The 15951-nt window shown below is 46.7% G+C and overlaps 1 protein-coding gene across 2 annotated transcripts in view; it reads right to left on the reverse strand.

Moving 5' to 3' along the window:
* Positions 1-594: 594 nt before the first annotated feature.
* Positions 595-15951, reverse strand: part of GLDN (gliomedin) — a 60175-nt gene continuing 44818 nt past the window's right edge. For both annotated transcript variants that reach the window (XM_070797551.1, XM_019968829.2), the window contains 5 exons: positions 14877-15023; positions 11484-11567; positions 9806-9931; positions 8654-8804; positions 595-5874 (listed from right to left, as the gene is read on the reverse strand). In XM_070797551.1, coding sequence (XP_070653652.1) covers positions 5397-5874; positions 8654-8804; positions 9806-9931; positions 11484-11567; positions 14877-15023 — 986 coding nt within the window. In that variant the 3' untranslated portion in view covers positions 595-5396. The remainder of the gene's footprint in view (positions 5875-8653; positions 8805-9805; positions 9932-11483; positions 11568-14876; positions 15024-15951) is intronic.

Below are 15951 nucleotides of genomic sequence, written 5' to 3' on the forward strand. Positions count from 1 at the left end.
CGTGTCCTTTTTAGTAGCCTAAACTAAGCCAATAAACTAACAAATCTTCATTGCACTTATGTCTGTTGCTGCTGCTACTGCTAATTCGCTTCAGTCGTGTCCAACTCTGCAACCCCATAGACGGCAGCCCACCAGGCTCCCCCGTCCCTGGGATTCTCCAGGCAAGAACACTGGAGTGGGTTGCCATTTCCTTCTCCAACGCATGAAAGTGAAAAGTGTAAGTGAAGCCGCTCAGTCGTGTCCGACTTGCAGTGACCCCACGGACTTCAGCCTACCAGGCTCCTCCATCCAAGGGATTTTCCAGGCAGGAGTACTGGAGTAGGGTGCCATTGCCTTCTCCACTTACGTCTGTAAGTATCTAGTTTTAGTAAGTAGTTGCACATTTTTCATGTTTTCTGATAGAGAAAACAATCCATATTAATGACTTTTTTCAGTACTCAGAAGGAGCCAGCAAACTATGAGAGTTTGAATAGAGGGGCAACAAATATGAATATAATTATACCACAATACTGGTTTTTGGTTATCTTTTCTTCTAAACATTATGTATAAATTAACATCAGGTAATAATAACAGTACACTTGTTTCAACATGTGATTATGTTCAGCAATGATTATTTTTATTGACTAATTAAAGTTAAATAAATTACAACCTAAAAAGATACATTCACCATGATCCATTCGTTGTTCAGAATAGCTTAGAATCTGTGGTTACAGATTGGAAATTATGGCTTTTAATAATGTGGTTCACCAGGTCATAGCAGCTGCATGAAAACTGAGAAGCTCAGTCGTGAACTTCTCCTTTAGATGGTCTGTGATCAGCTAGTCACAGTCAAAATGTAGTCAGTGCAGTTAGAAAAAGACACCTGGTTCTTTAAGAATTTTAGTGTCTTGTTTGACTTTTTATCTTGCAACCTTGGAAGGTAACAGACTGTGGAGGTACCTAAGATCAGAACTCTTCATTTTAAAACTCTCCTCCCAGGACTCTTTCTTTGCCATAACACCTGGGCTAAGTGATAGGGCACAATATCAGTTTGCAAGAAAATGCTTTGAAACGGGGTCCACCCAACCTCTGAGGTTGAGAGGGATGGTTCTATTTACTCTCTGGTGGGAAGTTATCTGCTTTAGATTAAAGAAGAATTAGGGAATTATCTGGTTTGATTCTGACATCAGAAGTGCAAATGTTTGAAAAGTGCTTTAAAGTAACTTTGCTTATAAGCATCAATGTAAACTGCTAAAATGATATCTTGATTTGAAAACATTAGCTGGTACATTCTATTTTAGCAGTGAGCTCAAACCTTTTTTTAAAATCAAGCACTGTTTGCAGGAAAGAATGAGTAAAATCTGAATTCTTTACACTCTGTAAAGACAAACTTTTCAACCCTATTATGAAATTACTCTCTAATTTTTGTTTGTTGGTCAGACTCAGTTGTCCTTATATTACTCTGCCATAGTGAGAAAAAAAAAAGAGAGCAAGAAATCCCAATCTATACGTCTCTAGCAGTGAGTATATGATTCCTTACCAACAGTTAAGGGTGCCAAGATAAATCAAATACCAAGACTGGGGTTTCTAAAACTTTTTCTAAAAGAAATATGGGCTAATTCAATAACTAACCTCTTTTGGTTGTTACTATATTTACAGTTAGTATTGTATATATTACTATTATAATCATCACTATGAAATTATATATATATTCAGGTCCCCTGTGTCCAGAAACAGCCAACATATATTTTTAAATACTTTAAAAGAAGAGCAGCACATATTAAACACATTGATCTTGAACACGAAACTCTATTCTACTCTGTTATAAAACATGAATCTGAAGAGGACATTTTTTTTAAAAAGCTGTGATGACATGATACAACCAATCTAATTAACAAGTGGGGGGAAAAGTCTCAAATACCCATTATTTTGAGAACACAGCAACAACAAATTCCCTCATAGCTGCCTAGGTTTATTCAGGGGGTGTGGAGACTCAAATATTTCAATCTGCACATTCCCTGAGTTTTAAAATGCTTCCACTAATATGGTATAAAACCAGGACTCAGGGCCACTAAGAATCGATGAGGCGCCAGTGAAAAAGTTTTCAGAAGCTCCCCCCTAACACATGCATGTACTCAGTGAGGGCAAACTGCTGAGAAATCTTTACATAAGTATTTCCCTAGGTGTCCTTCCTGGCTGTAGGACCCCTGGACTCCTCTCTACTCTCGGTGGCCCTGCCTGGACCTCAGTGCTGGGCTGAAGGATGTTTGAAGAACCGAGTTGGCAGAAAATATATGTATTTAAGGGCATTTAGGAGCAAGTACACGGAAAAACTATATGAAAAGATCTTAATGACCCAGATAACCACGATGGTGTGATCACTCACCTAGAACCAGACATCCTGTAGTATGAAGTTAAGTGGGCCTTAGGAAGCATCACTACGAACAAAGCTAGTGGAGGTGATGGAATTTCAGTTGAGCTATTTCAAATCCTAAAAGATGATGATGTTAAAGTGCTGCATTCAATATGCCAGCAAATTTGGAAAACTCAGCAGTGGCCACAGGACTGCTGAGGCCTGTTTTCATTCCAATGAAAAGGTCAGTTTTCATTCCAATCCCAAAGAAAGGCAGCACCAAAGAATGTTCAAACTACAGCACAATTGCACTCGTCTCACACTTTAGCAAAGTAATGCTCAAAATTCTTCAAGCCAGGCTTCAACAGTACGTGAACTGTGAACTTCCAGATGTTCAAGCTGGATTTAGAAAAGGCAGAGAAACCACAGATCAAATTGCCAACATCTGTTGTGTCATAGAAAAAGCAAGAAAGTTTCAGAAAAACATCTATTTCTGCTTTATTGACTATGCCAAAGCGTTTGACTGTGTGGATCACAACAAACTGTGAAAAATTCTTCAAGAGATGGGAATACCAGATCACCTGACCTGCCTCTTGAGAAATCTGTATGCAGGTCAAGAAGCAACAGTTAGAACCAGACATGAAACAACAGACTGGTTCCAAACTGGGAAAGGGGTAAGTCAAGGCTGTATATTGTCACTCTGCTTATTTAACTTATATGCAGAGTACATCATGCAAAATGCTGGGCTGGATAAAGCACAAGCTGGAATCAAGACTGCCGGGAGAAATATCAATAACCTCAGATATGCAGATGATACCACCCTTATTGCAGAAAGCAAAGAGGAACTAAAGAGCCTCTTGATGAAAGTGAAAGAGGAGAGAAAAAGCTGACTTAAAACTCAACATTCAAAAAATTAAGATCATGGCATCTGGTCCCATCACTTCATGGAAAATAGATGGGGAAGCAATGCAAACAGTGAGAGACTTTATTTTGGGGGGCTCCAAAATCACTGCAGATGGTGACTGCAGCCATGAAATTAAAAGATGCTTACTTCTTGGAAGAAAATCTATGACCAACCTAGACAGCATATTAAAAAGCAGAGACATTACTTTGCCAACAAAGGTCCATCTAGTCAAAGCTATGGTTTTTCCAGTAGTCATGTATGGATGTGAGAGTTGGACCATAAAGAAAGCTGAGCACCAAAGAATTGATGCTTTTGAACTGTGGTGTTAGAGAAGACTCTTGAGAGTCCCTTGGACTGCAAGGAGATCCAACCAGTCCATCCTAAAGGAAATCAGTCTTGAATATTCATTGGAAGAACTGATGCTGAAGCTGAAGCTCCAATTCTTTGGCCACCTGATGTGAAGAACTAACTCTTTAGAAAAGACCCTGATGCTGGGAAAGATTGAAGGTAGGAGGAGAAGGGAACGACAGAGGATGAGATGGTTGGATGGCATCACCGACTCGATGGACTTGAGTTTGAGTGAGCTCTGGGAGTTAGTGATGGACAAGGAAGCCTGGATGCTGTAGCCCATGAGGCTGCAAAGAGTTGAACACGACTGAGTGACTGAACTGAACTAGGAGCAAGTTAAACTGGATTTTCTCCTGGCATCCAAAGGGACCAGATCACATTCTTTAAAACTATATTTGGGTAGTTATAAAGTAATTATCTGCCAATTAAAATTTTTTAAAAAGTCACAAGGAGAAAAAAGCCAGATAACATATATTAAAAAGAAAAACTACATTAGGGTAAGAACAGTTCATTAACTGCTTTTTTTGGTGGGGGGGGGGGGGGCACGCTTAATTTTATGCTGTTCTCACCCTTGTGCTTTACTATAAACTCAAAGGAAATAAATGACCACTTTTTAGTCTGAAACAAAAAAAAATATATAACAAACAGGCTCAGGTCAATAAGCCCTTCTAAGAATCAGGCTCACTTTACTATTCTAGATCAGGGATTGGCAAACTATTGTTATTAAAGGCCAGAAAATAAATGTTTTAGATTTGGGGAGCTGTTACTCAACTTTCTTAGAGTGATTCAACACTGCCAGTATACAGCAAAAGTAGTCACAGCCTATAATACGCCTGTGACAATACGCAAATGCCTCTGATTGTGTTAATAAAACTTTATTTACAGAAACAGCCAATGGGCTGTCTTTGGCCCAAGGGTCACAGTTTGCCCATCCCTGTTCTAGATAATAACCACGAATGGCACCTTTCTTCTGAAAACTGCAAAGTGCCTCTCAAGGTTCTCACTGGATTAATGTCCACTTGCACAGTATTTGCTCTGAGAGCAGATGCAGATCTAGGGCAGAAAGACCCTGCAGGACCTGCAGATTCAATGTTTATGAGCCGAGCTGCAGATTGGCATGGTCAGAAATTGACAGGAACCCAGGAAGCCTGTTTCTGCTTCAATGCAGGCAGCTATTCCTGGTTTTGGCTAATTTTGGCGTGGTAATCAGGAGCTAAGGATGATGCCCACTTTGACGCTTTGGTGGCTGATGAAGATGCAGAGAAAGGTAATAAGTTAGGGGTAATAAGGTACCTCAACAGCCTTAAAGGGTCAGTGCAGCTTCCAAGACAATAAACATAAGTCGGCACTAAGGAATTCATTGCTCAGACCACCAGGCTGATCAACTCACAGGTAAATCTGCTCAGCCATGGCTAAAAGCCAAAAATAAAATCCAAAACCAAATACACAAAACCAAATACACAAATACGCAACAGCTAAGAATCACAGAATTCCCTATAGGTAAGGAAATCTTACCAATCATCTTAGCCAGTCCTTTCATATTACCAGTGGGGAAAAACAAGACCTAAAGAGGGAGAGGTAACTTGCCCAGCTAGTTTGTGAAGGAATTACCAAATGCCAGCCATTTTTGAGTTCCAGTCTGTTATTTCCCCCTACAGAATCCGAATTAAAGGGGAAACACCACGTAAGCACCCGTGTCGTGAGATTATGACAGCTAATTACCTGACCGCCCTTAAAGACAAGTTTCCTATCGGGACACACATGGTGCCAGAGAAGAGCTGAAATTTACTGAGGGGAATAGAATGCTTCCTATCACTGGTGTAATGCAGCTGACAGAAACTGCACAGGATAAAGCATTAAATGGCCATCTTCCCAAGAATACAAATGCTGGTCTCTCATATTGTACGATAACATGGCAAGAACAGACTGGGAAGTTCTTAGAGCAAAGTTTGCATTGATCTGTTTCCCTCCTAACAGGTCAAAGGCAAACGTTATCCTCGTATCTTTGGTGTCAGTGACATAGAGGATCCCTCGGGCAATGAAGGCGTTGCCGGCCTTGGACTTGGGGTACGTAGTGTTGATGTGCTGCACCACGGAGAAGGTCCTCTCCTCCAGCTGTGCGACAAGGATGCTTGAGCCATCCACGCTGGAAGCATAGATAATCCAAAGGCCCTTTTCATCTACAGCTAAATTGAAGTACGTCTTGGAATTCGCAAAGAGGTATTTTCGATCAAAATACAAGGCATTTTCAAGCTTCAGAGTTTGGGATGTTTCTTTGCCAAATTCAAACCTGAAATGTGTAAAAAAAAAGAAAAAAGTAGATATGAGATACCATTTTTATGGACAAGGGTGGTTTTTAGGCTCCTCTGTTAACCTAGGGTGGGGCCTGGGATTTTGCATTTCTAGTAAGTTCCAGGTTGTGCTCATTCTGCTATTACATCTGCAACACCGTGAGCAGTGAGGGTGCAGAGGCTGGTGACTACATCTCAGTGTCCACCTACTAACCATGTGACCTCGGTAAAAGTCCTTCACTTCCTGAATCCTCAGGTGTCTGCTGACCTCCTGATATGCCCTCTCAAAGCTGCAAGGGGCCTTAGAAGATAATCTAGTCTGTCATTTCATTTTACTCATGAGAAAAGGAGATGTGACCAGCTCAGGAATACAGACAAGCAGTTTAAACTCAGGCTTTTGACCTCCAAGTTTGAGGGTGATTCCTCTACTCCACGCTGGAGTTTTAAGACAAAAGTTTCACAGCAGGCTCAATGAAGGAAGTCAGCAGCTGAGAGGTGAAGTAGCAAAGTCATGGCTGTAAAGTCACTTTTCTTTCTTTGGTAAGCAAGTAGATCAATGAAGTGACGGCATGAAACCCCATGCCCCTCAGCTCCTGGAGGCTGTTTGATTTGGCAGACTCCAAATCTACATCAGAGCAAAAGTGGATTTTGATTCAGCTTCAGGAATGAAAATTCAGGGACTCAAGGCTAAACGAAAAGAAAAGCACTAGGAGGCGCCATTGAGCAGCAGCAGAACTGTGACAGGTGCGAAGCTGCGGGGGATGCACCGGAGTACAGCAAGCTCGAAGCCAGTTAAGAAATCCTGAAGTAAATTGGAAAAGAAACTAGACAAGAGTGAGGGCTTGAGAAGGTCTTTCATGCTCATCTCTGCTTTCAGGGCTCCCCTTCCTCTGAATGCCAGGGATTCAGGACTGTCCCTGTCTGGTACTGGCACTGACAGTTGCTTTTCTTGATGAGGTTCGTCTCTCCCAGCAAAAACAGGGTCTAATTCCAGTCTGCCTCTGATTCTCCTCCCAGACTGTAGTCAGGCACTGGAGCAGGGCCCCAGTACAGTTGTTCTAACCTCACACAAGCTTAGTGCCATTAGAAGCCACTCTTTCTTAGGGTGGCCAATCCTCCTCTGGGCCTCATTCACCCCAGAATACCCCACGTAACTGCTCTCAGTTGCTCAGTCATGTGTGACTCTTTTGCGACCCCATGGACTGTAGCCCACCAGGCTCCTCTGTCCAAGGGATCTCCCAGGCGAGAATACTGGAGTGGGTAGCCATTCCCTTCTACAGGGGATCTTCCCGACCCAGGGATCGAACCAGCTTTGATTGAACCTGTTTGGCAGGTGGATTCTTTACCACTGTGCCACCTGGGTGGCTCTACATATATGGCAGCCACAAGGCTTCCTAGTGGTAAAGAACCCGCTGCCAATGCAGGAGACAAAAGAGATGTGTGTTGGATTGCTGGGTTGGGAAGATCCCCTGGAAGAGAGAATGGCAATCCACTCCAGTATTCTTGCCTAGAGAATCCCATGGACAGAGGAGGCTGGCAGGCTACAGTCCATGGGGTCGCAAAGAGTCAGACACAACTGAAGCGACTTAGCACACATGCACATGCAGGGACTGAATGAGAACAAATGTCACAGAAAGCAGTGTGTGTGGGGAGAGAGGGCTTCTGAATGGGTGGCGGGCCAGTTATCTTTTTCTTTTAGCACAAGATTCTGTCTAGATGAGGTAGCCAGGAGGTGCTGAGGTGCTGAGGGAGCCCAGGATGGGAGGTGGTGCAGAGGCACAGGAGGGGGGTGCCTCCAGCCACGGCTGACATGTGTGTCTGACGTGGCTGGTTTGACTGCATGATGTACTAGCAAGCCCGTGCCCATGGAGGAATCCAGTCCTCCCTCAAGATGCAGGTCTCTTGTTTGGAATGATGAGGACCACAGCTTTCATAACACTGGAATTGTCATTTCCAATGGGAGTACAGTTGGAGGGCTGCAGAGGTTCTCATCCATCTTTCCATTTGTAGTGAGGGCATGGAAGTCACCGGAAGTGGTGTCTCTCCTCTAAGGTCACAAATAAGTAGGTGGGAGGGTTGGAACTTGATTGCGTTCACTGCTCCCTTGATTTGCCCAAGATGATGTCTGCCTCTAAAGCCCAGGACTTGATGTCTTCTTGAGCCATGCAGACAACCTTTAGCAATTCTTGTGCGGAGCCAGGAAGCCTGGGCTGCTGTCCTGGGCCCCGACTACCTGGGTGGCGTGGCCACCTCTCCTGCCCATGGGAAGATGGAGGGCGTGTGGAGGTGGCTTGGTGAGGGCTCTGTCAGGATGACAGAACCACCTGAAGGCCTTGCAGTCTCTAGTCCTCAGAGATCTCAGCTGTGACATGAAATTCTTCACACCCAACAGTTTTCAGAACAAAACCGATTTGGGGGTGTGACACCTTCCTGCCAGAGGGAGGCCTGGATTCTGCCCTTTTTTCCCCAAAGGATGAGAAAGCTTCCGCCCCCCACCCCTGCCACCCCCAGTCACTCCCAGCTACCTTCTCTCTGGCCCTGAACTTACACTTGGTTCCAGACCAGCAATAAATGCAATGGGGGCTCACTCCTTGTGGCCTGCGGTTCATTCAGTCAGCAAACCCTGACTGACCTCTGGCTGTGCGCCAGGCCCCGGGAACATAGAGGGTAGAACCACAGTCCCTTCCCTTAAGTAGCTGAAGTATGACTGAAGTGCCACGCACAGTAGGTACCAGCTGGGATGGGCGAGGAGGGGCAGCGGGGCCCTGAAGGACTCACCTCACTATGGTGTTGGAGCCTCCCTTGTGGTAGTAGAGAGAGTTGTTGTGAACAGTGTGCCCACAGCCGTGGAAATAGTACGGGAGGTGGATGAGCGTGTAACTGCCATTCAGCAGTGAGGGCTGGTCTTCGAACTCCTTCACCCTGATGCCTGTAGGAGGGAAACCAGGGAAAGGCAGTCACAGCTTGGAGGTGAGTTGGGGGAGGCGGGGTAAAAGGACAGAAGGTGAGAGTCAGACATCCCGCAAGGGTCCTTGTCCAGTTTCAAGATCCCAGGCTCCCAAACCCTAAGGCCAATTCTCTTCTGTGGATTCCTGAACCATCTTTTGAACACAGTAACCAGAGTTGCCTTTGCTCCTCCCAGGAAAATGGTATCATGCCCTCCCCTACAATTTCATCAACTTTTCTGCCACAGGCCTGCATCGTGAAGAGCACCTGTGCGGTCACCTCCCACCACTGCCCTCCAAGGGGGCCATGCTGCCTCTGTGCCTTGCTCTTCCCTTTAGAGCCACAGGTTCCCTTTCAGCTGGTCATCTGGACAGTTACTGCCAGCTGATGAGTGAGCCCGGATGAAACCAAAGTAGCATGTCTGAGCTATTGCTCTGACTAGTCGGCATGGCCAGGCCTCTTCTGGCATGGGGCCACTGCAATGCCTGACCACATCTGTTTGGGACAGTGTGATGCAGTAGACCTTCGAGATGGTACCTCACCCACTCCCCTGGGCTCTCAGATACTGTGGTATGTGAGAAAAGTGGCCAAAAGGATTCTCCTTAAAGAAAGATAGCCTGTGCAAAAAAAAATAAAAATAAAAATTGTCTCTGGCATTTCTTCTTCATTATGGTTTCAGGGTTTATAAAGGGTTTATCAGTCAGGATGCTATTTGTTTCCTCCTGGACACTTTGCCAAAAAGCTGCAGTGGAGGCACCCTGGTCACGTCCCTCTTATCTGAACTGTGAGGTTTGTCACCAATGTGCTCAACTGAGAGCAGCATTCTGCCCACTTATTTGGGCTTTCTAAAATAAAAAAAAAAGCAATTCTGTGACACCAATGAGCAAGGATTTCAGACACAGAAACAGGATAAGCCTGAAGGGAGGCAACAAAGGAAATATAAAATTACAGCAGAGATATGGCTCATCTGCCAAGTAAAAGCACCTGAGAAATGTTCAGTCACCCAGATGCGTTCATCACTCTTGTTAGCAGACTCTCTTATCCAAGTCCCAAACGTCTCTTTAACTTTCAACACTTGTATTGGACTTCCAATGGATGTGATCATGGATTCTATCAAAAGAAGAGAAAGTTACTCACCTCCCAATTATGACTGTCACCTACAAATTGGCAGTTGCCATTGGCACTTGCCCTCTACCTCTACAAGGATTAAATCATGTGCTGATGCAGCTGCTGACTTTCCACATCCCCTACAAGGAGCTAAGGGTGGAGAGCAGAAATGAGGCACTCTGTCCTCAGTGGATGTGGGAGTGGGGGACTGGTAGAACAAGTCTTCAGATAGTTAGATATTTTCAGGAGCTGATTTTATGAGCCCAGGACGAAGAATTGATGCTGTGAAGAAGATCTGAACTGTGATGTTGGAGAAGAGTCCCTTGGAGTGCAAGGAGATCCAACCAGTCCATCCTAAAGGAGATCAGTCCTGAATATTCATTGGAAGGACTGATGCTGAAGCTGAAGCTCCAATTCTTTGGCCACCTGATATGAAGAACTAACTCAATGGAAAAGACCCTGATGCTGTGAAAGATTGAAGGCAGGAGGAGAAAGGGACAACAGAGGATGAGATGGTTGGATGGCATCACTTGTGTGGCGATGACTCAATGGACATGAGTTTGAGTAAACTCTGGGAGTTGGTGATGGACAGGGAAGCCTGGCATGGTGCAGTCCATGGGGTCACAAAGAGTTGGACACGACTGAGCAACTGACCTGAACTGAACTGAAGTCATGTATCTCTTCATATGGTGGCTCAGACAGTAAAGAATCTGCCTGCCATGTGGGAGACCTGGGTTCTATCCTTGGGTAGGGAGATACCCTGGAGAAGGAAATGGTAATCCACCCCAGTATTCCTGTCTGAGAATTCCATGGACAGAGAAGCCTGGCTGGCTACAGTCCATGGGGCACAAAGAGTCAGACATGACTGAGAGACTAACGCTTTCACTTTCTAAGTATCTAGAAAAGCACCCAAATCCTTCATGGGGATGACTGCTCCATGTGACTTGCAGAAACCTTCTGCAAAAAACATGTGCTAGATTGCATGTACTCCTCCTTCACCAAAATCACATATATACTGACCTTTCCCCCTACTGCTCTGGAGCAGTTTCTCAGAGCTACCTGAAACGCTTTCTCCTGGGCTATAGTCCTCATTTTGCAACAAAAGAAACATGACTCACAACTCTCACATTGTGCTTATTTTATTTTTTTAGTTCATATGACTTTAAGGTATCTGATTTCTGAGTTTTAAAACAGGATGCTTTGGGACTTCCCTGATGGTCCAGTGGGTAATAACCTGCCTGCCAACGCAGGGAATACAGGTTCGACCCCTGGTCCGGGAAGATGCCACATGCCGCAGAGCAACTAAGCCCGTGTACCACAACTACTGAGCCCACACTCTGCAGCCCTCGAGCCACAACCACTGAGCCTGTGCAACACAACTACTGAAGCCAGTGCACGTAGAGCCTGTGCTCCACAACAAGAGAAGGCGCCACGACGAGAAGTCCTTTCATCGCAACTAGACAGTAGCCCCCGCTGCTGCAGAAAGCCTGTACACAGCAATGCAGACCCATGCACAAATAATTAAAAAAATAAACAGGATGCTTTGTTTCTGTACCTGCTTGTGGGGAATGGTGTTCACTGACTTTCTCATCAGTTTTTCCAACCAAGGTGTCATCATTTGGTACAGCACATGTCTCACCTAAAACAACAAAGATAATCAGAGCAAATGCAGTTGGCACGGTGAGATGTGTATAAGTTTATAACTGGTGCTTTCCGCCACCTTATTCCAGATTCAAGTTCCATAAGCATCCTTGGTTTTTGCTTGCTTGCTTTTAAGCACCAACTCATATGCTTCCAATTTTTTTTCCTCTGCCTGGTGAGTTCCCAACAAGCATTTCATGATCATAGTTGCTAAGACTGTACAATCTTGAGAGGATGTCAGTAATAGGAAAATGTCACCTGAGTCAGCTATCCTAACTCTCAACAATCTGGGGGAGGTGGGGAAGGCTTACTGACACGTTCCTGGCCACTCTGGGCAGGTGGGAATCTATCACAGTTTGTATTTTCTGGAGGGATTTTCACCCTCAGGGAAGTTGATGGGGATGAGGGAGCAGCCTCATGATGGGGTGGCCCATTTCATCCTGTCTTCCTGAACTGCCAGGGAGCAGAGGAAGAATAAGCCTAGAGACAGCCCAGACCAGAGAGGTCGGGGCCCCTTTCCCCTCCCCACTTTCCATCTGTTTTTTTCTGCTCGAAGACCTGTGGGACCCAGGCCCTTGAGGGGCACCTGATTCACAGTTGGTTTGAGGCTATGACTAAGCATAGATTCATCTTCCTTAGCAAATGGGCTGAACTCAGACCTTTGGTGAAGAGGTGGCTCAGGTGGCAGAAGCAGGACAGAAGGCAGGGGTAGTGTGGCCAGTGTGGAGATGAGAAGGCACAGACTGGCTGGCAGCAGGTCTCAGCAAATCGGGCTTTCTGGGAAAGGCCAGGACCCCACTTCCCTAGGCAAATTCTGAGGGTTTCCAATCACCTGTGGTTGCTAGATAGAAAGGAGCACCTCCACTGTCGCTAGGGAAACACACAGAATAAACTAGAGAGGTGTCTTTATCAGTAAAATAGGGAGGCTCTTCTCAAATGTTCCTTTAGCTGGATGAGCCCTGTCTCTCTAAAGCCCTTCTGCCATGGATGAGAGCGGTCTCGGGGCTGTTAGACTCCCCACACACAATCCTGCCTCTCAAGTTCCCCCCTGAGTTTCCACTTAGAGGCCTGGGCTTCGCACAGAGAGGGACAGAGAGACCCTCCCATTCTTAGTCTGAAGAAGGGGTCTCATTAACTCGTGCAGGACCTACCCACCAGCTTCTGAAGCTGAGGGGGTGGGATGGGATTAAAGGAAAGGGATAGGAGGAGCAGGAGCGAGGGCCAAGCTCAGACGCTGGATGCCTGGCAGCCAGGACCCACTCCTGGGAGGCAGAGCAGAAGGAAATGGCCTCTCTTTTAAAGCAGTTTTCACAACCCTGAAGCCCAACCCCTGCCGACCAGCCTCTTAGACAGGCTAGGCTGGGAGGGCACCTCTCCAGCACCCCTCTCACTGCTGACAGAGCCTCTGGCAAGTCCGAATTCCACAGAAGCAGGGCCAGACTTCCCCTCCTCTCAGGGGATGGTTCCGCTCAGCCTGCACCCCCAGGGAGGCTGAACAAAGGGCTGATGCTAAGGGAAAGGGTGGTATTGAATTAACAGCCTGCTCACTGCTGGGCAGGGTCATAATCAGGCTCCATTTACTGGGCGTGACGGTGACATCTCTGAAAGCTCAGATTCACCCACTCTGAAACTGAGTGTGTGAGCCCCCCAACCCAAACATCTTCCAGAAAGAACAGTGCACCAGACAGAATGAAAGAGTGTTTAGGAAAGTGGTGGAGAAATCCACAGCAAGTGAGAAAGAAACCCCAGTCAGGACCCTCTTCTCTGCTTGCCAGGAAGCCAGGCATCTAGTTGTGCCTCCTCATGGCCCAAGTTAGGGGAATAAGTCCCTGAACATCTCTGTGTGGAGAAGTTATAGCAGCATCTGAGAAGGACTTTTCATTAACTCGGCCCTTGATTTCTTCTTAGCTCTCAACCCCATGGCCACCCCTGTCACAACTGGCCAAAGAACAAGCCGTCCAGGCTTGCCAGAGATCAGGCGCCCTTGCATTACTTTGCCAAGAAAGGTCCGTCTAGTCAAGGCTATGGTTTTTCCAGTGGTCATGTATGGATGTGAGAGTTGGACCATAAAGAAAGCTGAGCACCAAAGAATTGATGCTTTTGAACTGTGGTATTGCAGAAGACTCTTTGAGAGTCCCTTGGACTGCAAGGAGATCCAACCAGTTTATCCTAAAGGAAATCAGTCCTGAATATTCATTGGAAGGACTGATGTTGAAGCTGAAACTCCAATAGTTTGGCCACCTGATGCGAAAAGCTGACTCATTTGAAAAGACCCTGATGCTGGGAAAGATTGAGGGAGGGAGGAGAAGGGGACAAGAGAGGGTGAGATGGTTGGATGACATCACCGACTCAATGGACATAGTTTGAGTAAACTCCGGGAGCTGGTGATGGACAGGGAAGCCTTGTATGCTGTCGTCCATGGGGTCGCAAAGTCGGACATGACTGAGTGACTGAAATGAACTGCCCTTTGTTGGCTTATTCTCAACGTGTGGATTTCTGTCTCCGAAAAGAAAATGCTCCAAGCAGGGGCTTTACAGGCAGGCACATTGGGGTTTGAATCCCAGCTGTTGCTTACTAACTGAGTGACCGTGGACAGACTACGTAGCTCCCTAGGGTTTCAGCTTTGTATCTGTGAACTGGTCAGAATACGACTCCTATATCTTAGGGCTAGTGTAGAATTAAATGAACTGAGCACTTAGCCCTATGCCTACAACATCGCTAGCATTGTTAGCAAAGCTTAGAGGTGGTGATGGCAGTACTGGGGTATCTATGGGGAGTTAGATGATCTGAATTTCCCCATCATCTCCATCCCTCCAACATCAGTCAAGCCCTCCATGCTCCAGAGATGGTGGATTTGGCAAGAAAGAGGAATAGTCTGGTGATGGCTCAGCCTTTATAGAGAATCCACCTGCCAAATAGGAGACCTGAGTTTGATCCCTGGGTCAGGAAGATCCCCTGGAGAAGGGAATAGCTACCCCTCCAGTAATCTTGCCTGGAGAATTCCATGGTGGAGCCTGGCAGGGTATAGTCCATGGGGTCGCCAAGAGGTGGACATGATTGAGCGACTAGCTCAAGTGAAGGAAGAGGGATGAGGGCAGGAGGCAGGAGGCCCAATTCTAAACCTGCCACCAGTCCTTAACCTGGGCAGGCTGTTCAGGCCTCCCAGGTCGGTGGAGAAGGGGAGGGAATACTCGCTTTGGGCAAAATCTCCACTTATTAAAACAATCTGGTCACAAAATCTGGGTGAAGCCTGAGAGCTTGGGATTGTTCACTGAAGAGGTAGCTCCCTAGGGCAGGGGTGTGTGACCTGGGCACTGGCCGTTGAACATGTTTGGCTGCCGAGGGCCTTTGGATCTTCTGCTTCCAGGGGGACCTGGAGGACCCGGAGGGCCTGGGGGCCCAGGTGGGCCAGGTGGGCCAGGTGGGCCAGGTGGGCCTTGGTCACCTTTGGCACCTGGAGAAAGAGAGAGAGAAGCAGGGGTGGGAGTTGATTAGAGAGCTGTAAGCAGAGATGGGTTCCACACAGGGGAAAAGGAGATGGAGCCGCTCCAGGGAAGCTGGCCAAAACCTGGACAGTGGTCCTCCAGCACTCACTCACACAGGGTCAAGGGAGCTCCCACAGAAGGTGCTAAGTTTCAACTAGGTGCCAGGAACTGTGCTGGGAATTTTAGAAATCTTCCCTTCGTCCCTCCCAAGTACTCTGTGAGGCAGTACCAGCAGCTCCTCGGGTGACCCGGGTCTCAGGGACATTCAGGGCTTTGCCCCAGGTCACAGCTGGAGCAGAGCTGCCCCCCACCCCAACACTCAGGGCTGTCTCACTCTTTAGCTCATCCTCTTCTTCTTGGCTAATGTTGGGAGATCTCAACCCTGACTGTTTATTAAAATCACCCAAGGAGCTCAAATACAATTATAATGCCTGGACCCCATCCCAGATCACTTCATCAAAATGATGGGGAAGCTGGTCATCTGTAGTTTTAAAAACCTCCAAGGATGCTTCCAGGCATGAGAGACACTGCTCCATGCTGTGGAAGAGATCGGGGGTAGCTGTCCAGCTTTGTGACCTTGGGCAGGCAGTGTATCCCTCTGAGACTGGTGCTTCATTTCCAGAGTCTCATACTCCCTGCCCTGCCCTGTGAGAACCCACTGAGGTCACCAGGGTGAGTGCTCTGATGGTTGGTTTCCCTACACATCAGCAGGTGGAGTCACTACACACTTCTAACTTCAGGTGGCCGTGTGGGTACAGCCCTTTGCAGGGGCCTTTGGTTCTGCAATTTGCATAAAGATGCCGCTAGTCTGGGATATTCAGTCCTTTGGTTCTACACGCCTTTCCTGGGCTGACTGGTGATCTGAGATCTCTTTAGCTGCCTCTTCCCAGCCCCACC

Source organism: Bos indicus, chromosome 10 (genome assembly GCF_029378745.1).
Source record: "Bos indicus isolate NIAB-ARS_2022 breed Sahiwal x Tharparkar chromosome 10, NIAB-ARS_B.indTharparkar_mat_pri_1.0, whole genome shotgun sequence".
Taxonomy (NCBI): Eukaryota; Metazoa; Chordata; class Mammalia; order Artiodactyla; family Bovidae; genus Bos; species Bos indicus.